The sequence below is a fragment of the Loxodonta africana genome, chromosome 14, assembly GCF_030014295.1.
Source record: "Loxodonta africana isolate mLoxAfr1 chromosome 14, mLoxAfr1.hap2, whole genome shotgun sequence".
NCBI lineage: Eukaryota > Metazoa > Chordata > Mammalia > Proboscidea > Elephantidae > Loxodonta > Loxodonta africana.
The window spans coordinates 59,939,963-59,966,771 of NC_087355.1; the positions used below are offsets into that span (position 1 = coordinate 59,939,963).

General features: G+C 41.8%; 1 protein-coding gene across 2 annotated transcripts in view; it reads right to left on the reverse strand.

The window, feature by feature from the left end:
- Positions 1–551: 551 nt before the first annotated feature.
- The window catches only part of SYBU (syntabulin), a 127,652-nt gene continuing 101,394 nt past the window's right edge, over positions 552–26,809 (reverse strand). For both annotated transcript variants that reach the window (XM_003408440.4, XM_064268006.1), the window contains exons 5-8: positions 16,001–16,103; positions 9,706–9,909; positions 7,081–7,230; positions 552–3,530 (exon numbers count right to left, since the gene is read on the reverse strand). In XM_003408440.4, coding sequence (XP_003408488.1) covers positions 2,426–3,530; positions 7,081–7,230; positions 9,706–9,909; positions 16,001–16,103 — 1,562 coding nt within the window. In that variant the 3' untranslated portion in view covers positions 552–2,425. The remainder of the gene's footprint in view (positions 3,531–7,080; positions 7,231–9,705; positions 9,910–16,000; positions 16,104–26,809) is intronic.

A 26,809-nucleotide genomic window follows, 5' to 3' on the forward strand; every position in this document is an offset into this window, starting at 1 on the left:
GCTCTTAATTTTTCTTAAAGTGAAAAATGCTTTAATTTAGCAATAACGAAAAATAAACACAAGAAAAGACTTTAAGGAAGATACTAGCGTCTAGGTATTGGTATAGAGCTGAACTATAGGAAGGAACCTGAGTCACTATGGTGCAGTGTGTGGTGACACTTCCAAGTATTCACCTCCAGAAATAGTTTCCCTTCCACTTCGGCCAAATCCCTTTACTGATGACCAGAGCTGCACAGTGTGTGCTGTGTAAGTGCACGTGTGGTTTCCCAAAGAAGAAACGTTCTACCAAAGGCAAATCACCTCTCTTCACACATACATCCTCATGCCCTGGATCCTATGGCTTCTCCTCTTCTCAACAACTTCCCTTCTTCAATTGCCCCGTTCTCTCCTATGTTGTTGTTATGGATTGTCCCCACCCCCCCACCCCAATTATGTTGACATCTTAACACACAAAATCTGTGAATGTGACCTTGTTTGGAAATAGGGCTTTTGAAAATATCAGTTAGCATAAAATATCAATATCATACTGATAGGGTGGGTCCTAATCCAATATGAGTGGTATCCTTATAAAAGAGAAGAGACACACGGACAGATACAGAGGGAAGGCAAAAGCAGAGATTGGAAGGATCTACTAGCCAACGCATGTCAAGGATTGCTGGTCATCAACAGAAGCTACGAAGAGAGGAACGAAACAGACTATTCCTCAAAGCCCTTAGAAGGAATCAACAAGGCCGATACCCTGATATTGGGGGATCTTTGCCTCTAGAATTGCAGCCCTGGTGAAACAGTGGTTAAAGTGTTCGGCTGCTAGCCAAGAGGTTGGTGGTTTGAATCCATCAGCTACTCTGTAGAAGAAAGATGTGGCAGTTTGCTTCCAAAGATTTACAGCCTAGGAAACCCTATGGGGCAATTCTACTCTGCCCTATCTACTCTGTCCTGTAGGGTTGCTATGAGTTGGAATTGACTTGATGGCAACGAGTTTTTTTGGGTTTAGCCTCCAGAACTGTGAGACAATAAATTTTTGTTCTTATAAGCCACCAAATTTGTGGTACTTTATTATGCCAGCCCTAAGAAGCGAATACAGCCATCAATTTATTTTTCTTTATTGCGTTATTTGCAAAAGCATAAAAATATGATTTATCTCAATGTTAGGGAAAAACAAAACAAAACAAAAAACAAAAGAACCTTGACCTCATATCCCCGTATAACTATCACTCACTTCTCTACTCCCTTTCACAGTAAAACTTAAAAAACCGAAAGCTGTATACACTGATTTTTACTTTCTCCCTTCCATTCACTCTTCAACACACTCCAACATAGCTTCCATGCCCATTCTGCCTGAGAGAATGATCTTGACACAGTCACATATCCTCCCTCTACTGCATACCTAACCTGTTTCTAAAAAAATTAACCCAACTTTCCTGAACGTACTCAATACATGCTTATGCATGAAGAAATGCATGGGTAATTTAAAAGTATAAACAAATGATCAAATCTATTTTTATTTTTATGCAGAAATGAAGTTTTGTTAAAGACAGGGTAGGAAATCCTCACCTTTCTTTCAGAATTATTTTTCCCTCTTTCTCATTTCTTATGCTAATTCCATTTTACTGATTCCCTATTGATAAAGATGAAAGGATCTGTCCATTTAGTCTTTCTTGTCCTATATAAAAGTAAAATCACAGACATGATCTTATGGGGGAGGGGAAAGCATTTATTTAAATGGAAACACTAATCTTTATTTTGTCATGCTTAAATGTGTGGTTACAAACAACTTGCGATAAAACACTATATATAGTAAGCAAAAAATAAGTTAATACATTGTAAACTTACATACAATTTTATCAACAGGTTTAAGAACAAACAAGCATTTAAGACCTTGGAACTACATTTAGTAAAAAAAAACAAAAAAAACAAAAAAAACTGCACTCAAACCTTAACAACCCCAAGTAAGACACTAAAGAGCTACTCCAGACTTCTTCAAACCAATTACACAAATACGTTTTTATTTTTGGTTACAGTCCCCTGCTATGCACAAGACCACTGGAATGCTGGAATGATTACACGTTTTAAAACGGCATAAAGCAAAGCAAGGAGATAACATGCCAGCCTTACAGAAGCTGTCTTGAAAGTGCAAAATTTGTGTTTTCCTGTACCACTGGCATAAGAACAGGTACCTCAGACAACACGGCAGGGTCATGAGCATGCTTTCTACACCACACTGGTGGGACATTTACTTGAACCAGATCTCCATGTCTTTGAAGATACCTCTGGTTTTAAACAGTGAACAGGTTTCAGCTAAACATAGTGCAAATCAAATACCGAGGAGCAAAACGACAGAAGAGAGACCGCCACAGATTGACCTGCTATTTCTCCACCTGGCACAATGTCACACGGGACAAATTGGCACGCTAACAACTTCTAGTTAGGTTTTGATATGAAAGGCGGTACGGCGGAGTGAATGGAGGGCAACCACACAGCAGCCCCGGAGCAAGGCTCCAATGTTGTAGACAGGATCTGTTCCCCCCCTCTGAGTACTGAATGCCCACAAAATGGTGGGGACCACGGGGGCAGCCACGGCCAGGAGATCTACCAGGAAACTGCTGCTCCAGTACTGCTTCACCACATCCCCCCGAGATAACGGGATGATGCCGTCCAACCTTTCCTCTGTGTAGGCTGCAAAATCTAGCTCTTTCATGAGGTGGTTTTCATGAGCTTCTGCCTCCACTTTGTTGTATGGCGTCTCCACAGGAGACAAAAGGATGGCTGAGTTTGGATTTCTTGGAGTTAAATCAATCACTAAGGCAGAGATGGCCTCTGGGGAGCTTTCTGTCTGCTCAGCCCCAGACTCATCAAGGGATGCTGAGCTCGAGGAACATGGGTCCTGGAGCTTGAGCAGGCTCTGAATGAGCTCAGAGACTGCAGGGGTGAATGGCACCACGTCGGTCTGGACAGCCTGCTCCACCACCACACTGCCCTCTTCCTGACCCACCTCAATGGGGAGGATCTCAAAGACCTTTGCTCCAGGGGTGGAATGAAGAAGGGCCAGGTCGCCAGACTCTGTGGTAGTGGCTGTCACCATCTCATCGAACAAATCTGTGCCATCAGCCATACTATCTCCCACCAGCAGCTCGCTGTCAGCCCCTTCCTCTATGACCTGCTCTTCCAGGGACAGCCCGTCTGCCATCTTGTCAAAAGAGGTGTTTAGGGTGAAGCTTTTTACTGGGGAATCACATGGAAAGTCTAGACACAGTTCATCCCTCAGAGAACCATTGTGTGCCATCTCCATGCTCTGAAGGAGAGACTCCAACTTTTTGTTTTGGATATTTATGTCCACAAAATACTTCTGGATGCCTTTATCTTTATCAGCCAAGCTGCTCCTCATAGTTTCAATGACCTGTTTGAGTTGTTCAATCTCTTTCCTGGCTTCCTTGAGTGCTAACTGGGCCTCCACCCGGTGGCACTCCTCTTCAATCCAGTCTTCTCTCATACGGGCCAGCTGGGACTTGAGCTCCACAATTTCACTTTCCCTAAAGTGGGAACACAAGTGGGTTAAAGAAAATGTCAACTTTGAAACAGGCAGCAAGCAATCCTGACGCATAGCCAAGAGCCCATGTTCTTCCATTTGAAACACAGAGGTTGGATCAGTTTTGAAATTTTTTTTCTTTGGCAGGTGTTAGCCATGAACTCCCTCCCTCAATTGTAAAAGAGCCAAAATAATAATAGTAATCAGAATCAAAATCTCCACTATTGGTTTTTTTTTAATTTATTGTGCTCTAAGTGAAAGTTTACAAATCAAGTCAGTCTCTCATACAAAAACTTATATATAACTTGCTATGTAATCCTAGCTATTTTCCCCCTAATGAGACAACACACTTCTCCTCTCCACCCTGTATTCCCTGTGTCCATTCAACCAGCTCCTGTCCTCCTCTGCCTTCTCATCTCGCTTCCAGACAGGAGCTGTCCACATCCTCTCATGTGTCTACTTGAGCCAAGAAGCTCACTCCTCACCAGTATCATTTTCTGTCTTATAGTCCAGTCCAATCCGTCTCAAGAGTTGGTTTCGGGAATGGTTCCAGTCTTGGGCTAACAGAAGGTCCGGAGACCAGGACCTCCAGGGTTCCTCTAGTCTCAGTCAGACCATTAAGTCTGGTCTTTTTAAGAGAATTTGAGGTCCGTATCCCACTGTTCTCCTACTCCATCAGGGATTCTCTGTTGTGTTCCCTGTCAGGGCAGTCATCAATTGTAGCCAGGCACCATCTAGTTCTTCTGGTCTCAGGCTGATGTAGTCTGTGGTTTATGTGGCCCTTTCTGTCTCTTAGGCTCATATTTACTTTGTGTCTTTGGTGTTCTTCATTCTCCTTTGATCCAGGTGGGTTGAGGCCAATTGATGTATCTTAGACAGCCTCTTGCTAGTGTTTGAGACCCTTTTTTTTTTTTTTGAGTGCTTACTATTTGCCAGAGGCCTGGTGGCATAGTTGCTAAGAGCTCGGCTGCTAACCAAAAGGTTGGCAGTTCGAATCCACTAGCTGCTCCTTGGAAACTCTATGGGGTAGTTCCACTCTGTACTATAGGTTCACTATGAGTTGGAACTAACTCAGAGGCAACAGGTTTTTTTTTGGTTTACTATATGTCAGGCATTACACTAAAAAAAAAAACTAAGTACTCTACAAATGCCATCTCTATTCACTACTTAATACCTGAAATTTTGTTATCAGAATACATTAGAGTCTCTTAACCTGCTATTATTTCCACAGCCTAATCTTTCATAATGTTCATAATAGTTTATGGAAGGAAAATCCATTTTGCTTTTAATTACCTATCAGGGACATATTTTTTAGACTTGCAAAATAGTCTGATCTTATTCTGATGTTAATTTAAAAATATTTTTTAATCATAAAATGCTATATGTTGCAAGGACATTATGAAAATTGCTTATTCTATCTCCTCTCAGGTAAGATGACCTTAAATCCAGCCTAAACTGAGGAAAATCCATCCAATTTTTAGATCCTTCACAAGATCTTTGTTGAGAAATTCTTTCTTACGTGTAATATAATTTCTTCATAATCAATGTAAATATATATCCTCATATTGTCGGTAAATATGAAGTACAGGTAGTTAGGATAATCATTTGTTGCTGTTAGTATTGCTTTCTTAAGTCCAGGCTTCAATATTTCCTCACGTTTCACTGCTTCTCCATACACCCCTCTCATGACAGCTCATGTGGTTACCTCAAATCATAAACCAGATACTTTCAGAAACGGGAATCCGACTCACTCCAGAGGTAAATTTTGTTCTCAAGTCTACTTCAGGCAGGTGAGGAACCAAATTAATTTGGAAGAGGAAGGATGCCCCTCCTCACATTCCCTACCCTTATCTGTCCAAGGTTTTCTCAACTAAAGTCACTGAGTCTTTGACTATCCTCATGGGAACAGAGGACAACCGGCTGATCAGGTGTGCTGAATCAGACCCCTAGGTTCCCAGACAGTGCAAACCCTGCCCTCACCGTAAGGTGCTCACAGCTACCTAAACAAGCTCTGTGAGTCTGTCCCAAAAAGTCTAGGGAAAAGCACCAAGGAGGAAAAAACTGGCCTATCCCAAGATGTCAAAGTCCTTCTCTGAGATATAGGCCTCACAGGCATGGACTGAGTTTTTTTTTTTTTTTCACCTTAACACTTGGCCAAGAATAACAAACTCCTTCCCTCCACACAGAAATAGTTGCAGGATAACAATGCACACAGCCATCCACACCCACAGAGGGAATCAGGGCTTAATAGGGGCCCACTCATATGGAACCTGTACAGAGACCAAGAAGCAGTCATTCGAACAGAACAAGCGGATACTGCGTGGTTTAAAATCAGGAAAGGTGTGTATCAGGGTAGTATCCTTTCACCATACTTATTCAATCTGTATGCTGAGCAAATAATACGAGAAGCTGGACCATATGAAGAACGTGGCATCAGGACTGGAGGAACACTCATTAACAACCTGCGATATGCAGGTGACACAGGTTTTCTTGCTGAATGCGAAGAAGACTTGAAGCACTTCCTGATGAAGATCAAAGACTACAGCCTTCAATATGGATTATGCCTCAACATAAAGAAAACAAAAATCCTCACGACTAGACCAATAAGCGACATCATGATAAATGAGGAAAATACTGAAGTTGTCAAGGATATCATTTTACTTGGATCCACAATCAACAGCCATGGAAGCGGCAATCATGAATCAAGTGATGTACTGCATTGGACACATTTGCTGCAAAAGACCTCGTTAAAGTGTTGAAAAGCACAAATGTCACTTTGAAAACTAAGATGCACCTGACCCAAGCAATGTTCTTTTCAGTTACCTCATATGTATGCAAAAACTGGACAAGAAGCAAGCCCAAAGAAGGATCAATGCCTTTGAGTTATGTTATTGGCGAAGAATATGGGCTGCCAGAAGAATGAAGAAATCTGTCTTGGAAGAAGTATAGCCAGAATGCTCACAGAAGCAATGATGGCAAGACTTTGTCTCATGTACTTTGGACATGTTATCAAGAGGGAACAGTCCCTGAAGAAGGACATCATGCTTGGTAAAGTACAGGGTCAGCAAAAAAGAGGAAGGTCCTCAACAAGATGGACTGACACAGTGGCTGCAACAATGGGCTCAAACATAGCAATGGGTTGTGAGGATGGTGCAGGACTGGACAGTGTTTCCTTCTGTTGTTCATAGGGTCGCTATGAGTTGGAACTGACTCAAAAGCATCTAACAATAACAAAATTTGTAGGCCATTCTATTGTAAGTGCCAGATTGTTCCTGTAAGTGTTTCTGCCATTTAAAAATAGTCACATACACACACCCAGCCAAAGCTGTACATGCCCAGAAAAAGTGGAGGGTTCCCTCTAAATGAAAAGTGGAACAGCTAAATCACACACAGTTCTGAAATGGCTCATTTGAGAGACTGATTTAAAAATTTTGGCAACAATTAAACACAACCATTTTTCTTCTTTCCTATTTTTCTATAGTTTAGGTCTATATTTCATTTTATGGAAAAATGCATTATCCCAAACCACCTCTATGCAATTAATGCAGACTCACCTTTCATGAAGCCGGCGCTCGGATTCCTTAAGCTTGGTCTTGAGATGTCTCACCGTGACCTCTTTCTGCTGCAGAGGAGTCAAATACTGCTCTGGATTTGGGGGTTTGACACCATGATTTTCACCACAAGACATGTACCTTCCAGATCTCCTGAAGCAACCCAAGTAATGAAATGTTACTTTATGTCCTATGTCCTTTATTACAAAAAGCAAAGGAACCCTCATCCACCCTGAAACCAGAACTAGATGGTGCCCGGCTACCACTACTGACTGGTGTAATCAGGGCCACAGTAGACAGACCCTAACAGAACGGGAGAAAAATGTGAAACAGAACCTAAAATTCCTAAAAAAACAAACCAAAACAAAAAAGACAATCAGACTTACTGAACTGATTATGACTGGAGGACTGCCTGAGACTATGCCCTGAGATACTCTTTAAACCTGGAACTGAAACTAACCCCAGTGATCACCTTTTAACTAAACAACAGATTGGCTCACAAAATAATATCACCTGTAAGTACTGTGCTTCTTTAAAAAATCATCTATACGGGGCCAAACGGTCAACAATTACTTTAAAACAAAGATGAGACTCTAAGGGGGAAGAGAAACTAGATGAATAAAACAGAACAACCAGAATGTAAATAATGAAAATATTCACACATTGTGAAGAATGTAACCAATGTCACTCAACAGCTTGTGTGGAAATTGTTGGATGGGATACTAAACTGCTATGCAGACCTTCACCTAAAACACATAAAAAAAAAAAAAAAAAAAAGCAAAGGAACACACAGCTACCAGCTTAAGAAGGGATGGCAGCTGTATGTTGGGGTCTTAAGCCACAATGAGTAGTGCCTTCACTTCAGAATGTGGACTTAACTATACCTGCCAAACTTAAAACTGTTAATTACTTGGAAGACTGAGTGGGGTGTATGTTTGTGGAAGGGAGGCAGAGGAGAGGGAGGTTTTTCTATGGTTTAGAAATGATCTCATAGAAAATAATGCATAGTTGTTCACAGTCTTGTGATGTCTGTTCAGAGCAACATGCATGCTATTATATTAAAAGGACAATGAGCAGAAGGCGGGGAGAGGGAAGAGAGAGAGATGACCTAACTTTCCCCCAGTGTGCCACTGCCAAGGGATCCTGATTGTTATGAGCTGAATTCAAATTGTTCTGAAATCAGTCCCCTGGTGAGTATGCTGATTTGGTAGAAGCTGAAAGTTTCCTTATTCTAAAGGGAACATGGCTAGTCCCCTCTCGCCAGTGTGTGTTTTGTGAGAGAAGCAGCCAATGCTCTACAAAACATCCCTATGTGGAATCTCGGCCCCTCTCAGGACGGCCAAGCCTGGGCATCCCTGCGTAAGAGGGCTGGCTAGTGAGAACAGGACTTCTAGAAGACTGCGGGAGGGCTGGCAGCTTCTCCCTGACTCTGGAGCCAATCCAGTCCACTGCACTGGCCCTGCTCCTCTGTGCTTGTGCTCCATCCAACATGGGCTGTGTCCAGGTCCAGCTCCCCAACCCCTAGTCCTCCTGTCGTGACCCCTTCGGGTGTGTGGTTCCTTCCTTCCATCTGTAAGCCTCTTCATCCCCCTGGGACTAATCAACTCCTTGTTTAACCTTCAACTCTTAATTTAATTCATTTCCTCAGGGAGGCAGGGATTCCTTCTGACTGAGTTGAAATACCTCCCCTGCCCCTTTTACACAATCTTATAGCAACAGGTAATTGCAGAATAATCTTAATTTGTTTTTGTCATTAGATGGCTAATGTCTTTCTCCTCTGGATGGTAAGCACAGGGACCTTCTCTGTCGTTCAGTGTTATATTCCCAGTGTTTAATACAGTACTCATACATCATGGTAAACAAACAAACAAAAAAACAGTTGCCATCAAGTTGATTCTGACTCATGGTGGCCCCATGGGTGTCAGAGTAGAACTGTGCTCCATAGGGTTTTCAATGGCTGGTTTTTCGGAAGTAGATCACCAGGTCTTTCTTCCAAGGCACCCCTGGGAGGACTTGAACCCTAACCTTGCAGGTAGCAGCCAAGGTTTGCACCACGCAGGGACTCTGGCACATCAGTACGTATTCTGTGTTTGGATGAATGAATGAACACACACATGAACGATTCTTCCCTGTTCTGAGGGAAAATGAGTAGGACTTTCCTCCTGCCACTTCACCACTTTTCCTCCCTAGTCAGTAACTGGGAGCCCTGGTGGCACAGTGGTTAAGAGCTTGGCTGCAAACCAAAAGGTCAGCAGTTCAAATCCACCAGCCACCCCTTGGAAACTGTATGGGGCAGTTCTCCTCTTTCCTCTAGGGTCGCTGTGAGTTGGAACAGACTCCACAGCACCTAACAACAACAACAGCAGCAACAATCAGTGACCACCTGGACTACCATAACTTGTTAGAGATTGTGGTTTGTGCTCTTTCCACAGCAGCCCTTGTAGGATCGTTTGAGTGTGGGAAAGGAAAAGAGAAGTGTCTTACTGCAGAGCAAGGCAGGTAATACAGAGTTAGCAAGAGTTGAATAACTTTTTTTTTTTTAAAGAAAATCTCACCAAGTAGGGAAAACTAAGAGCCATGAATTAGATGGTGAACGGGATCATGAATTAGAAGTGAAACAAGACTCACCTCATGATTGGGCTGCAGTCACTTCCTTTGTAGGAGCCGGAGTTGCTACTACTCGGGGAAGAAGGTGCGTAACTGGAATGGACGTTAATGGGACTCAGCTGGTTCCGGCACAGCATGGACAGAAGGTCCTTTTCCCGTGGGGATGGTGGGCTATTGACAGGTTTGTGTGATGATGCTCCACTGTTCCGCCCATGGGGACCTCGACTGGGAGAAAAGCATAAAAAATGCTAAGATCCTTGGGGCTAGAGATGCTCAAATGCTGATGTTTTACTCCTCCTTAAAGCTAGTTATTACTAAGAAAACCCAATTTATAGCCTAGAAAGGGCTGTCATTATTAGTGCAAACTGTCCCCCTCATGAGCAGCCTTCTTCCCACCTCCCCAACATTTTCTCCCCTTGCATTATTAGCATTAGCACAAGCAACCTCTCTGTTGTTCTTTCAGATAATTCCCTCCAGCAAAGCTGTTTCTGAATTAAACCCAACTGCTTGCTAAGAGGAAACCCTGGTGGCATAGTGGTTAAGTGCTATGGCTGCTAATCAAAGGGTCGGCAGTTCAAACCCACCAGGTGCTCCTTGGAAACTCTATGGGGCAGTTCTGCTCTGTCCTACAGGGTTGCTATGAGTCAGAATCGATTCAACAGCACTGGGTTTGGTTTTTGGTTTGGCTTGCTAAGAACACAATAACGTAAAACACTGATTTGGTTTAGGTTCATTTTGAAGGTGTAGTTTTTGTTCCAATGCACCTGTTCCAGCTTAAAGATATTTGTGTTTGGCTCATATCGGGTAAGAAGATTAGGGCAGCTCCTTTGGAAGATAGTGGAGAAAGGGATTACCCAAAGAGGAGGAGAAAACAGGTCAAACAGGCTACATAAGTGTAACAGGTCTGTAATTTTGACCACCTAATTTTTCTTTTCTTTTCTTTACACCCCCAATGATTTAATACAACCCTCATTATTTAACTACTGAAATGCTGTATAACAGGCCCTTCTAGTTCCCCTGCCTCTTGCATTGCCCCTCCATCAAGGAGGCTGACTTTGTGGCTGGAGTGGCCTTTCAAAATGGAATGTGAACATCATTGCCCTCCTCAAAGCCATCCAATGGCTCCCACTGCCTCCAGAATAAAAACAGACTCCTTAACGTGGTTCATAAGGTCCAATCCCACCCAAGCCATTAAACACCATTTTTTCACCCATCCTCCCTCTTCCTACTGTACTCCAACATTCCAAATGACTTAGTTTCCTGAAGGATCCACGCTCTCGATCACCTTTATGTTTTTGAACTTATAATTTCCTCTGCCTACAAGGTTCTCCTCCCACTCCCTATCAGGCTGGTTACATGCTGCTTCGAGACTGATGGTAACCTACTCCAAGTAGCCTTCTCTGCATTCTTCCTGCCCTAGGCTGGCTTAGGTGCCTCTTCTTGGTTCTCCCTAGTACTGTAACCAAACTTTCATGAGGAAATTTATCCCACTCTATCACATGCATTCTTGATTGTCTTTCTACTCAGACTAGGGCATCCTTGAGGGCAGGAACCTAGTCTTCTCTTTTCCATCCCCATTACTTCCTGGTACACGGAACCAAAAATTAGTTGCTGTTGAGTTGATTCCCACTCATGGTGACCCCATGTGTGTCAGAGTAGAACTGTGCTCCATAGGATTTTCAGTGGCTGTTTTTTCATAAGTAGATCTCCAGGCCTTTCTCCCAAAGCTCCTCTGGGTAGACTCGAACCTCCCACCTTTCAGTTAGTGGCCACGCATGTTAACCATTTGCACCAGTCAGGATTCCCAGCCTTTTCTGGGAAAGAAATAAAAGAATGACCCATTAGTACAGATTACAGCAGTGACTCCTAACTCACAGAAGAATCTGGGAAGATTAGGGTGGCAATTTATCAGGACCAGGACCAGCTATTCACATGGAAAGCACTTGCTAAATGACTACTGAATGAATAAACTGGGTTTGAGAGCTGGTGCTGCCACTTACTGGGAACCTGGGCAAGTAAGCCACTTAATTTCCCCATCTATATGGGGATATATAATAACCTTTCCTGCCGTCCTCACAGCGCTGATGTGAAAATCAAATGAAAGAATGCAAGTGAGTATATTCAATAAGCTGTTAAAGGCAATTCAGCTGTAGGATATTATTACAGGATAAACCTATTTGGACTTCCCTGTTAATCTACTTCCAGAGACTTGACACCCACTCATATAAGGAACAATCTGGAGAATGTTGAAATTACTTAAGCAGGATAACAGTCCCGTGCCAGGAACATTACTTGATAATATTACAAAAAAAAAAAAAAAAGAAACAGGTACCTTTGGGATAGCAGTACTGCTTTTAACAATCCTCCCTGCAATTTTAATTACAGCTGTATCCGACTGACACATCTCAATAAGAAATGTGTGCGTATGTAAATATGAGTGTGTGCGTGTGGGCAAACTCAGCTCCAAAACCATAATTACTTATTCGACACCAAATACAATTTTGACTAGCTGTCAACCCAACAAATCACACATAAATGAAATATCACCAAATTCTAAAGTTAATAGTTCTTTCCTTTTGAAGTCATCCAAATGGGCTCCCCCTCTTTTTTGTGAGAAGGGGACACTTTATATGGAACAGATGGGCTGATGGCTTTCTGACAAACCAACTTCAGTGGCCCAGGGGTGGGGAGGACTGCATGAGTAACTGAAAGGAACATGGGCTCTGATTTGAATTTTCATCTCCATGTTTAACTTGTATGTCTGGCACCAGCCAGTTTATTTCTTAATGTGACTATGGGAAAAATGGAGGATTACCCATTACAAGTTAGGAGAGAAAGTAAAGAGCTATTCCTAATTCTGGCTTGGGCAATTCGATTTCAAGCTAATCTTCACTGAGGGCTTTCTGTGAACCTTGCCTTGCTCTAGGTGCTTTATGAACATTGTTTCATTTAATTTTGACCATCGCCCTGTAAGACGGACACAATTATTAGCTCCCTTTTATACATGATGTAACTGGGTCTCTGGGACGACAAATTGGTCCAAGAGTACACAGGTGAGCTGGGATCCAAATCCAGGTCTTTTAACTTTACAGAAATGTCTCCTAGGTCACCTAATACCACATATGCTTTGGGCTCATAAACAGATATCTGACTGGTGACACGCACGATGGGCATTTTGTAAGAACTCATTTGCTATACAGACTAAAGCAAGACTCTCCAAGCTATAAAACATTACCTAAAGTACCGTCAAGTTTTCCCATATATTTCAGGAAACACATTATTTTACTGTGTAAGAGCTAACTTTGAAAAAAGAAATTACATGTTTAAAAATATCACTTGTTTCTTTCATTTAATTTAGTCCAAGTGCTAACATGTATGGGTACAAACTTATCATGGATGATGATGAAAAACATTTTCAAAGGAGGAGCTAAGATTCCATGTTTGTCCTGGCTGTGAACAGGCAAGCCTGATGCCAACCTTCTCAGCCCACCTCAATCTCTTGGTCTGGGGGACAGGAAGAATGCAGTCCACAGAGAGCAGATGGGATTCTGCTGACCCTGCAACCTTCCTGCGGCCCTGAATACAGCAACTGAACTGTAACAGAAAGGGAGAAGTGAAGAAGGAAAACCCACAAGAGGTGCATGTGAATTTCTATTCCCCACCCACTGCCTGTTCCTTCAGGTAACCTTACTGTTGTCATCATCATCGTCCTCTTCCTTGTCATCATCATCATTACCTCTATTACCACTACTAACAAAAACAACTATTTATCAACCCTTTTAATAAGTTTTGGGCGCTGTGTTAAGTACTCACATATATCAGCTCATTTAATGTGGTGAGGCAGGTGACGTTATTATCCCGTTTTCCGAACAGAAAACTTGGAATCATACACCTATAAACAATGACGACCTTAAGCCCAGGTCTGCCTGACTCCAAGTCCTCAGTGTTTTTTCTCACTTCTATCTGCCTTTGACAAGTTAGGATTTTGCCTGAGGGATGAGAATTCCTCATGAATATCATCAGATTTGGCCTTCCATAAAATGAAACGATTTTTTTTTTTTTTTTAATCACCTGTCAAATATATTCTCACCAATTTCACTTGTCCCTCATCTCTCCCACCCTTCCGTCAAATGTTTCCACCAGCCTTACTGCCGGGAGCTTGTTCTCCACTGAGAAAATTCATTCACCACAAGAGAAATCAGTCAATTAAAAGGAGCACAGGCTACTACAGAGTTTGGCATGATACCCGGCCTATATAGAGAAGGGGTTCTCCATACATGGTCCTGTAGGACACAAAGATTAGGCGAAATCCCTGAGATATTCCATAACTGAAGTCAGCTGATGGTGCTCTGTGCTGAGGTTAGAAAAAGGTGAGGATAATGGATACAGAACACTGCCAATTTCAATTTTTTATCTATTAATTTTTTGTTAAACCTTTATGATCTATTACTGCTTGGTTATAATAAAAAAATTTTTTTTCTAGCATAAGCATATATCTGATTTGCACAGAATTATACTTAGCTATTTTATGTTTAATATATCCATTTTTGATCTTGAAGAAACTATGAATTCCAGACTAGAATATTTTCTCAAAGTCGCTCAGTATTACTTACAGTACCTTGGAATTTAACCACAAACCCAAATATCTTTGAAATGCTTAATAAAACTGGCTTCTTCTACAGCTCATCCTTTTTTCTGTCTCCTTCTATATTCTGTGACACCTCGGACCATGGTATGTGCTGATTTACTGAATGAGTTAAACAAGTGGCGAATTCTTAGAGCAAGCCACATCTCTTATTTATACAGAAAATGTTGATATTCATACCCTGTGGTCCCAGAGGCACTTTATTTCCAAAATAGAGCGTACCTGGGGATAGAATCATTGTATTTGCACTGTGGACTTCATTCTTTTGTGACAGGTTTGTCTGGCCCCAGCTTTGTTTTGAATAACAAAACTGCATCGGGGGTCTCAAGGCCCTTTATACACATCAACCAAACCTTTTGCTCACCCCAGGGAAATAGGAAATATTTTTTTGCTGAGTCCTGGAAACATAAGCTTTTAGAGACTAAACAGTGTTCCTCCAGGAAGGGGCCTTAAAGGTCAGGTAATCCAAACCCACTTTTTACAGATTTGGACATTGAGGTCCATGACAGTCAAGTGACTTGTCCAAGGTCAGAAGACAAATCTTCCCCAGGTGTTCTTGTGTCTCACTCCAGGTTCTGCTCAGCACTCACCTCCTTGCAGACATCTCCTGAGACCGGCCCATCTGAAATCTATCACACGTTCCATCATTCTCTATATCCCTACTCTGCTTTTTCTTTTTAAATTCAAAGCAGTTGTTATTTACATATTGTCTTTCGTGTCATATTAGAATGAATAGCATTTCCATGGAGTTCTGTGTACTGTCAGATCTCCAAAACCTGCCGCATAGTAGTTGCTCAATAAACACTTGTTGAATGAATGAATGAAGTCACTGGTGGTGAGGAAACGATCCTGAGGCTCACAACCTTTCTCAGTAAATATGACCAGTGCCTCTCATCTTCCACAGTCCTCTCCTCCAATCCAATACTACCAGCGACAGATCTTTTTGATGCTTACTTTATGCACCAAGCATTGACCAGGCACTCTATGTGTATCAACTCATTTAATTCTAACAATAAACCCTATGAGGTGGGTATGGTTATAGCCCCCATTTTACAGAGGGAGAAACTGAGGCATAGAGAAGTTATGCAAATTGCTCAGGACTGTGATTCAAACCAAGGCAGCTTGACTCCAGGGTCCACACACTTAACTATTTTTCTCTATAGCCACTTGTAGTGTGGTCAGCCATGTCTACGAAATTTACATTCTTTTTCTTTCCTTACCCACGTGAATTTTGGGAGCAGTCAGGGGGTCACAATGCTGCCTTCACAAACATAAAAAGCAAAAGTCCAGTTAGAGGAAAGAAAGGGTCAAGTCAGAGGCTTCACAGCTGTGAGGACAGAGTCACGAAGTGCAGGTGGGAGATGGGAGACTAGTGGCTTAATACTCAGGTGAGTACACAGGTGGTGAGGACAGAAGAGAAGGATGAGAGGACACAGAGCCAAGGACTGGATGGGAGATAGCCGTGGGTGGACAAACGCACGCTGAGCTATGTGACCACAGGAGGCAAGGTAGGGAAAAGTACCAATTTCAAACCATTAAAAAAAAAAAAAACTCACTGAATAATAATAAATATGAGTGAACAGTGATCCAGGTGGTCCTATAGAAGCACAAGGTACAGGTAAGTCACCTGTGTAGAGTCTTAATAATTAGAGAGCTGGGGACAGTGCCTACTTGCGTGAAAAAGAGGACCGCTTGTTTCCCGCAGCAGACATATGGACCTCAGGAGCGGAAATGCTGCCCGTGCTGCTTGAGGAGCTGAAGTCGGCTTCACTGCCTGAAAAACAACAGGGGAGAGAGAAGCTTGAAGGAATCGAAACCTGAGAACGCGCTGGCCAGTTCCCCGCAGTGGGCAGCACGCCTGCCTCCCAAGGTTCCTGGCTCCCTGCGTTTGCACACTCTTACTCAGCAAGTGGCAGGGTTCCAGAGCTTCCAGGCTTTCAGTGTTTTCCTCAAAGCAGAGAAGAGAAGGCACAAGCACAAGGGCATCGTTTCACACACATGGCTCAGAAGCACAGTAAAGCTGCTGTCATAAAGGTGCCAGTGTTCCAGCTGGCTATCGCCAGTGCACCAAGAAATGCCCACCTCTCTGTGTGTCTGGCTTACATTCAACATCTGCGTTTTGGCCCAAACTTAAAGCAAAAGGAAAAGCATACTTATCAGTCCGAAAGTAGTTTTTCTGAGAGAGTTTATTTCTGGGCTTTTGTCGTCAGCTAGGCACGCCGGAATCTGGCATGTTAGTTCCAGAGACGGTCGACCAAGTATAAGCAGGCCAGAAACAACGCCCAGGCTCCAGATAACTGCTTGAACTGGCACTATCTGATAACTGACTTTCTCGGACTGCAGGCTTCGGTTTTTCTATTATGATCAGAGCCTTAGCAAAAAGCAGCAATTCAGCATTTCCAATCATAATGAAAAAAGTTTACGGTGACTGCAATGGGGCTTGTGAATTATATGGAAATTCGTGATTTAGTTTGATGTGGAATTGAGGAAGGACTGTTTACAAGTTTACAAAGATCATATTAAAGTTTGAGTAGATTAGAGTTGAGTGTATAGTTTTAATAGAAACAAGCTGTGTGGTGGAATAACTAATAAAAATTCATTCTAACAACAACAACAAAAAAAAATGTAATTCTGAAATAGCAATAATAGAAATATCCTCCTGAATTCCCTGGAGAAGCAAGCAAGGAGAATGGAAGAGGCAAGACAGAACAATGGGAAGGAGGAAAAAAAGTTTTTTTTTTTTTAAAGTGATGAAATTCTACTTGCGTTTGGAAAATAAATCTGGATATGTGATTTTATTTGAGCTGAGAAAAAATATGAATAACCTAAATCCCTAAGTTTATAACAAGCAGTGAGTAATGATAATACACCTACTTACTGAGTGCCTGGTGGCTTAGTGGTTAAGAGTTCGGCTGCTAACCAAAAGGTCAGCAGTTTGAATCCACCAGGCATTCCTTGGAAACTCTATAGGGCAGTTCTATAGGGTCACTATGGGTCAGAATCGATTCGACGGCAATAGGTTTGGTTTTAGGTTACTGAGTGCCTATTATAACCTAAGAACTGTACTAGATGTACTAAATACACTATCCTTTGTATCATTTTATCTCAAAATCTTTGTTAAGCATTAATCTCATTATTCTACTTCTGAGGAAAATGAAGCTGATTTGTCCAAGGCTTATAAGTGATGAGCCCCATCCAGGGCCAAATTCCCATGCTACTTCTATGACATCAGGCTGTGTGACTTCAGGAAGAAGGCAGCGGGAAGAAGCAGGGAACAGGAAAGGTACCGAACAAATGATATGCTACCATCATCCTAACAGGCCAAGGTGAGCCACAGGTAGAAACTGTCGCCAGACAATTCAGTTGGATTCCTCTGACTGAAGAATTTTATTAAATTTCCAAGAGGGGAAAGGTAGCCAATTGTAAGGCTGAGAGGGAAAAATCCCTTCCCTGGTTTCTAGAACTTCAGGGACACCTCTCACAAAGTCCAACTCTTCTGGGAAAGAGATCAAGAATGACCCCTTAGTAAGGATTACAGCAGTGACTTTTAGCTCACAGTAGAATTCTGGGAATATTAAGGTGGCAATTTATTAGGATTGAGACCAGCTGTTCTGTCTAGATTTTAGACTTTGTATAATGACATAACAAGCTCCTAGAAGCTCCGTGAGTAATACATTGGCTAAACTGTGATATTTTACACTCTCGAGGCTTCATGGTATGTAGTGCTATCTAACAACATGCTTTTCCTAGGAGTAGAACTCAGCCAGGTTTGTCCACTAGTAAATGATCAAGTTGGTTATTAAATGATAAAGGTGGACAATTTTCAAAAATAGATCCTGTGGGTACAGACAGGTTTAAGATATTTTCTACTGTAAAATTATTACTCTGAAATACCCAGTTTCCATTCTACACAAAAAACCACCAACTATAATTTCTCTGCACACAAAAAAACAAAAAAATTCTAGAACAGGAACAGACAATTGCTCAAAAGCCATTGTTACTTCATGATGCCTTTGATCTGTGGTAATTATGTACTCTGAACGAAAGGGACAAGTTTGTTCTACATTTTATTTCTACTGGAATTAAATATGGTCATGTATTTGCAAGGTCTAAGGTCACCTCATTCCAGTACTTTCCTACCTTATCTTCTCCATATCTGAAAGAAATCAGAAGAATCGTTCAGGTGACCCAGCAGCCACATCCTGCACTATTTTAGTAATGTTGCTGTTGTTAGGTGCTGCTGAGTCAGTTTTCACTCATAGCAACCCCATGGCAGAGAACTGCCCCATAGGGTTTCCTAGGCTGTAATCTTTATGGCAGCAGGTCGCCAGGTCTTTCTCCTGCAGAGGCACAGGGTGGGTTCGAACCACCAACCTTTTGATTAGCAGCCGAGTGCTCAATCGTTGCACCACCAAGGCTCCTTCCTAATTTTAGTAATATGATAGTAAAAAAATGTATAAAAAAAAACACTTGGTGCTGTCGAGTCAACTCCAACTCATAGCAACCCAATAGGACGTAGTAGAATTGTACCATAGGGTTTTCAAGGAGTGGCTAGTGAATTCAAACTGCTGACCTTTTGGTTAGCAGCCTCGGCTCCTAACCACTGTGCCACCAAGACTCAAAGACAAAAAAATGTATATACTACTCTATTTCAGTTTATGATTTTAAAAAACATATTTCCAGTTTGATCAATTCCCTCCTTTTTAAGTACAGATAAAGCCTATTTTAATACATCATCTGATGTACTCTCCCCACATACTAAGCAAAATAACTAAAAGGAAGACTGGAGACCTGAAAACCCTCCATTTATCCATTAGTTGGCAACAAGACACAAAGAAGCAGAGGCACTCTTATTTATTTCCCTTCAGGAGTATATGCAGTAGGGTACCGTGGGTGCTGTAGTTCAATGCTTCTTAGGTTACTAAAATCATAAAAAAACTAGACATGTTGCCCTTGAGTCAATTCTACCTCATAGCGACCCTATAGGACAAGTAGAACTGGCCCATAGGGTTTCCAAGGAGCAGCTGGTGAATTCGAACTGCCGACCTTTTGGTTAACAGCCAAGCTCTTAACCACTTCACCACGAGGGCTCCAAAATTATACACAATCTAAAAACTCAGACTCTGAGTCAGGGAAGCTGGATAAATGGAAACAGAACAACTAAAATGGAAATAATGAAAATGCTAATATATCGTGAAGAATGTAACCAATGTCAATGGACAATATGTACAGAAATTGTTAAATAAGAACCTAATTTCCTGTGTAAACATTCACCAAAAACACAATAAAATATATATATATATTTTTTAAAAAGCTATGTTTGTTGGTCTCCAGAAGTTCTGGTGGTTTTCTGTTTGGTAAATACCTTCTGCTGGACTCTCGAGAGATAGTGTTACTTTTATTCATAATGTTAGGGTAATAAGCATTTTGTGCATGTTACGTTAAGGCCAAGGAATTAAAGAAGGAATAAAAAGTGGAAACAAAAAGAATATCTGCAAAAACTGATAGACTTATTTGTTCAAAACACTGCTTGGAATCTGGTCTCTTAGGATGCTATGATTTCTGTTTGTTTTCGGGACACTGTGAAGTCCTCATCCATGAAAACATCACAAAGCTCGGCCTGGATTCTCAGGAGTCTGAGAGCAGAGCAATCCTGCAGCCTGTGGAGCTCGATTAAGCCATTCTAACTTTTTTTTTTTTTTAACTCCCTGGTTTAAGTAACCCCAAACCCCCCTTTATCCTTTGTCACTGCAAAGCTATCAAAGTCATTCAAATGGACCACCTATAACCTCATTTCAAGGATAAGTAGCAAATTAAAAAAAGAGAAAAAAAATCCTTTCACTCCTTTCTTCCCACTCCCCATATGGAGATCTTTTATTTAAACGTCTCTTTTTTAGTGAGAAGAAGAGCCATTTTCACTGAAGCCAGGCAAAGCTACTAAGGGGCAGCCGGAGTAGGGAACACACATGTAACCATAGAAGACCCTATTAGAAGAAGTTACTCTAAAGTGCATTCAGTAGAATCGACTCTTAGCTGTCAAAAGTTTGGGGGTCTAAACTAGGGATCTCAGAAGTGCCCTTCACAGAAGCCTAAAGAGGGTTTTTGTTTTAGTTTTTGCGAAGTACTTTCCTGAATCCCCTACAGGTGTTTATCCTGGGAAGGGTAGATTTGATCGAAAGATCAATAAATTTATTGAAGATATATATACAGGTCTTGTTGCTTCCCAGAACAGAAGCCTTCCTAAAAAACTGTAGCTATCATTTCCATGTATATTGTAGTTTCGGAAAGGATTTCTCTTCATTCTGATTGATATCCAGTTAACAGAGCTGCCATATACTTAAAAACATATAGGTAAACACTTGAAAGCAAAAAAGAACTTCAAATTTGAAGTATTTCGAAGTGAATAATTTTCTGTTGATAAATTCAAGTACATAAAAATAAAATTGCCTATGGGAAAATAACAGAGAAAATCAAAGACAAATAAACTCAAAGAAAAATATTCATAACATGATAGAAAAGAGCTAATTTCCTTCATTTACCAAAAGTTCATACAAATTAAAAAAAAATAATGTAGAAGGACATGAATAAGCAAATCCCAGAAGAGAAAGAAAAACAAATGGCCAACATACCTGAAAAAGCCTCACAATCTCATTTATAACATTAAAAATGTAAATGAAAACAATAAGTTTTTTTTTTTTTTTTTTTTCACCAATCGAGATTGGCAGAAAATAAGTATGGTAATACTGGTTCTGGTAAGGGTGACCGAGTTAGTCAGGGTGTGAATTGGTGCAACGACCATGAAAAAGAAAATGGTACTGCTGGGAATTTACCCTGGAAATAAGTGTCCAAAAAGACAACCAAATTGTCCATCAACAGAGTACTGGGTAAATCGAGTGGTACAACACTAATCTGCAATCAAGAACAGGAGTAACGTGTAAAGATCTCAAAGACCTGTATTAGACAAAAAAAAAAAAGATGCAGAATAGTGAGTACGCATGTTTGTGTTTGTGTAAATAAATCTTTACATAATATATAAGTTGCTATATGCGGACGACATTTTTCTTAAGTATAAAAAAGGATCTGTTCATAGTGGTTTCCCTTGGGAATGGAGAGAGGGGACAGAAAGATTCTTGTTTTCATTTTCTATCTTTCTGAGCCATTTGGCTGTTCTAACCATGTGCATAACACTCTTGTTATAAATATACAAATAGAGGTGCAGTACAATTACTGACAATTTTTTTCTTTAAAAAATTTAAATTTGTTTTTAAGGAAAATCATTTTATAAGCAAGGTAATCACACCATATAATGTAGTATTTAAGAGGGCGTTGGAGTCAGATCGCCTGGGGCTGAATCTTGGTATTTCTACTTAATCTCTGTGGGGCTTTGAGCAAATTATTTACCTTCTCTCTGCCACAGTTTCCTTAACTGTAAAACGGGGATGATAGTTTTGACAAGGGATTGTGGAGCTGAGGTGAAACATCCAAAGAAAGCAGAACAGTGCCTGACAAATAGTAAACCAAAAAAAAAAAAAAACCCCTAAATCCTTTGCTGTTGAGTAGATTCCGGCTCATACCAAACCTAAACCAAAACCAGTGCTGTCGAGTTGGTTCCGACTCATAGCGACCCTATAGGACAGGGTAAAACTGCCCCAGAGAGTTTCCAAGGAGCGCCTGGCAGATTCAAACTACCAACCCTTATGGTTAGCAGCTGTAGCGCTTAACCGCTATGCCACCAGGTTTTCCTGACTCATATAAATATCAGCTATTACTGTTATTTCTAGTTGGAACTATGGGTACAGTGGCTTGAGGGCCAAAAGAAGATTTTACAAACAATCTTACACCTTTCCCATGAAAATCCCACGATAGGAAATGCCTTTTCCTGCTCAAGTCCTAGGTTTTTAAAATCATTCTTTGAAAAAGGTAATTTCCACCTCGCCATTCTCAGTGGAGAGCATGTTTCTACTTATTGTTGAGTGTGTGTGTACACAACAGGGTATGCCTGAAGATCCATGAGCCTAAAATGAACCACTCAGCCCCCTACCCTGGAATTCCAGAAAGCTCTAGAGCAGCTCTGGGCTGGAACCCTGCCTCCAGAAAACCCCAAGGAAAAGGTGTACAACAGCTCTCATCTTACCAGATGTCAGACCCTGAGTTGGGTGGCTCTGAAGGCCTAAGAAAAGGAGAGAGACGGCATTGTAGAAGAGGCCCTAAGAGGGCCGAGAGGGTCAAGGGCAAACTCCATCTAGTTCTCTCCTTTATCTCGGGCTGGCTCAGCTACCTGTCCTTGGCAGAAATACAAGCAATTCATCTGCCGACCAAAATCAGTGAATGAAAGAAATGATAAAGCAGAAGAGTGTGAAGGAAGTTCAAGAAAGTGAGAAGTTGAAAGATTTGGGCTAAGGAAAAAAATTAAAAAATACTATTAATGGACCCAGGATACATCTAGCATCCTGCTGCCCTCCTCGGAAAAATTAAGACCGTGCATTGCCCAACCTTATTAGAGATCCTGGAGGGAGAAGAGGAACTCTGGCACTGCCAATTCTTGCTGTGTGGCTTTGCGAATGACCACTCAACCTCCCTGGGCCTGCTCTCTTCATCAGTAAAAAGACGTACGTGGTCCTGTTAAGTCAGTAAAGTCGGCCAAGAGAAAAACGCTAGAGAAAAAGCTCAGTCAATACACCTGAGGCCCATTAGATGCCTCTGCGATATTGCAGTGTTACTGCCATGCACTTCTCAGCATAACCAGAAGGAGGCGCCTGTCCACAAATTCACACACCAACATCATCTCCACAAAAAAAAATCATCTCCACAAAGAACGCGCTAAAGCCTGGCTGGCTCGACAACTCGGTAGTGTGTGGCCCTGGCAAAGTTTTTTTTTTTTTTTTTTTAACAACTCTAAGCCTTAGTTTCCTCATTTATATATTTAAAAAATGGTTAATTTATTGTTTATTTAACAGAAATTTATTGAGTGCCTGCCATGTGTCAAACTCTGTTCTAGTGCAAGGATAAAATTCATTCCTACCTCAGAGGGTTGTTGTGAAAATGAAACAATTTCATGCATGGAAAGTGCTTGACATGCTAATAAATATCATTCTTATAATTGTTATTAATAATGCAATGATTCCTAAACTTTACAGTGCAAGAGGATCCCCTGGGAAGCTTAATAATAGTGCAGATTCTGGGTCTTATTCAGAACTTCCAGCTCAAGATGTCTGGGTTGGAGGTAACAATTACCAGAAATAATTGTGCTGCAGGTGGTCTGTGGACCACGTTGTGAGGAAGAGATCTCTAACGTTAAAGAGTACTTGGACTTTCTCTCCAGCTTCTGTCAAACAGCAAGGGCTTTCTCCAGTAGGAAGCAGAGGGTGAGTGAGCAGACACTAAGGTGGAAAGGCCAGTAAGAGGTGGAGAAGTTAATTCACAGGAAAGGCACACAAAAGAGTTTAGCTTTTAGAGTGACCTGCACCTTCACAGCTCTCCAGGGACACTTTCCTGGATAAATCCATTTTCAAGGAATTGAAATAGGGTCATGGACTATGCATCAGGCACAGGTTGTTCAAAGCTGGGCCGGTTCTAGCCAAAACTTCATGTGCTTAAATGTTGGTTGGCAAACCCATTAGGATACTTAGCAGTTGACCCTGGTTTCGAGTCCTAGCAGCCTGCGCTCTTAACCATTTTGCCACCAGGGCTCCAATCCTATTTTAATAGAGGAAAGACCAACCAGTACGTGGTGGGAGGTACCCAACACCATTCAACAGAGAGAAACACCTTACAATCTGGCATAGTCTTCGTTTGCATTATTTCGTCAGCTCTAACCTGCTGCCTTTCGTGTGGCTGGTGTGTCCATTTGAGACATGCTGGATGGCACCAAAGGAGCCACACGGGAATCATCTACCACACTGAATTGGCACTGGGTGTGAGCCCCTTGGCAGGTGTGCTCAAAGGGCAGCCATTTCATCCCCTCCCTCCTCACTGAATGGTTATGGAAAGGGACACATCCATTGCGGCACCAACGCCATCCTACCTGATTACCTTGGGGGCCTGGCAATAACAAAGCAAATCCTCCCTGAAGTTTTCCAGATTCTTCCATGTTTCTTCCTTTTTTTTTTTCTACATGTACAATTCAGTGACATTGATCACATTCTTCGAATCGTGCAACCATTCTCACCCTCCTTTTCTGAGTTGTTTCTCCCTCATTAACATAAACTCACTGCTCCCTAAGGTGCCTATCTAACCTTTCAAGTTGCTGTTGTCAGTTTGGTCCTATGTAGATAGTCCTTAAAAGAGCATAATTTTCAAGGCAGACCCTTTTTTACTAGGTTAAGCTAAAACTCATGCTCCTTAGTTTTTTCTCCTGGTCATAGTTACTGAACGGAATTTCTGCCCCTTTAAAAAAGCTAGCTGGAAAGCCTGCTGCTGCTATTTCAGGAGAAGTGTTTATCCAGCATTTACCACAATGAGGTGCCTGTCCTCGGCATAGAAAGCCTAAATCAGGGAAAGGCAGCAGTAAAGGGAGGGGCGCAGAGAAAAGGCATCATCGTGAGAAGAAGGGATGGGAGAAAATAGGGACTCAGATGCCACAAACACAAAAATGTCAGAGCTTAGCTTTACGTCTATGACTTTAGGTCTGGAATACAAGAGGGCATGAAATGATGGTTTTTGGAGAGTCACCTAAATTTCCACTCTTCTCAGTGCAGTGGTGCTCTCTGCATGCAGTCCCAGACCGTGAATGGAACAGAAACACCCACACGATAGGAAAGAGATGACATAACTTACAACTCGCTGCTGAGGCATCCACCGGGGATGCCTAAAACAACATGTTTTTACCTCAGTTCTGTAGTTCACCATAGTTTTTAAATTGACTCTAAGATGTAACAACTGCCTCCTCTCATCCTTGTCATCAACACGTGACAACTTCTAGCGCTCATCCCTGTTACCTGTACTCACAGCACTGGGAGCTTCACAGTCCCCACTGAAGTTGCATCTCACACCTGGCTCACTTCCCCCAAAAACGGTCTCAGCAGCACTGACCTTCACCTTCACTCCATTTAAACGCTCCACAAGCAGAATTACATCACTGAAACTTGTCAGCACTTGGCCATACTCCAGCCCAGTATCTTGACATCTTGTCGCCCTGGTCCATTAATTATTTCATCTCTCTTTCTCTCTTGCATTTTCGGTCTCCACTAAATTGGTTCTCAGTACTTTTATGAGGTAATATGGTTTTTTTTTAATAGTTTAGTAGCCTCTGTTACTAGCTCTGTGACCTTGGGAAACATGTTTAACCTCTCTGTGTCTCACTTTCTTCACCTATGGAAGGGGAATAATCATAGTACCTATCTCACAGACTCATTGTAACATATGTAAACAATGTAACATAGTTGCTGGCACTCAGTAAGCATTTCAAAATACGGCTATTATTTTTATTTTACTTTTTATAATCACCTGTCCTGAACCACATCTGGGTTCCAACACATGTAAGGCCAAAATCAGGAAGGAGAACTTGGGGCAGGGACTAGGGGTGAGGGGAGGCTGACATGTGAGATGTGAGTAGAAAAACAGGATTCAAAACAAGCACAAAAATAAGATAAAAAGATGGTTCTGGCAAAGGGTGGTAAAGATTCCTCCCTTTCCTTTAGATCATAAATCAGTAAGTAAATCATTAGACCTTGGCTCTGTGGACTGAACTTTCCAATTTCATAAGAAGCCCTAAAGCATATTAAGCAATACCCGTTGCCATCGAGTTGATTCTGACTCATAGCGACCTTATAGAACTGCCCCAAAGAGTTTCCTAGGAGTGTCTGGTAGATTCGAACTGCTGATCTTTTGGTTAGCAGCTGTAGCTCTTAACCACTGTGCCACCAAGGTTTCTGTTAAGCAATAGGAAGCTAATTACTGAAGCTTTTCGTAGGTCTATGGATCACAGCACTCTGTGGGAGATGGCATCTCCACAAGGGTGAGGTTTCATTAGCTCATGCTTGTTTGCCCCACAGCTCTTTGCGCAGGTCAGGTTGAAACCCTGATCCTGCCTTCAGAAAGAGGCAAGTGTCTTGGGAGGGGTATAAATTAAGTGCTAAAGAGGTCAACATAGGGAAATACTACTTCCTGCTGGGAGAACTGACATCATGGAGGAGGTGCATGGAACTGTCTAGCTTTGGAAACTATTTATGACTATTCAAGACTGTGGCACACAAAGCTGTTGAGGCAGGCATGCCAGATGAAGGAAATAGCACATAGAGAGAAGAGCCCTAAAGGAAGAAGAGCCACTGGAAGAAATGAGGTGATGTGGGGTGAAGAATTTCACTTTACCCAAAGAAGTTGGTCTTTGTCCTGCATTCTGGAGAGATAACCTCTAAAACCTTAGAATTTCCCAGTAATTGAAGTGTCTTTGCTGAGGCCTCCAGACACACCTAAGGGGTTATGCTAATGAGGTGACTCAGGTGGGGGCTGGCTAGGTGAGAAAAATCACCTAGTGATAGC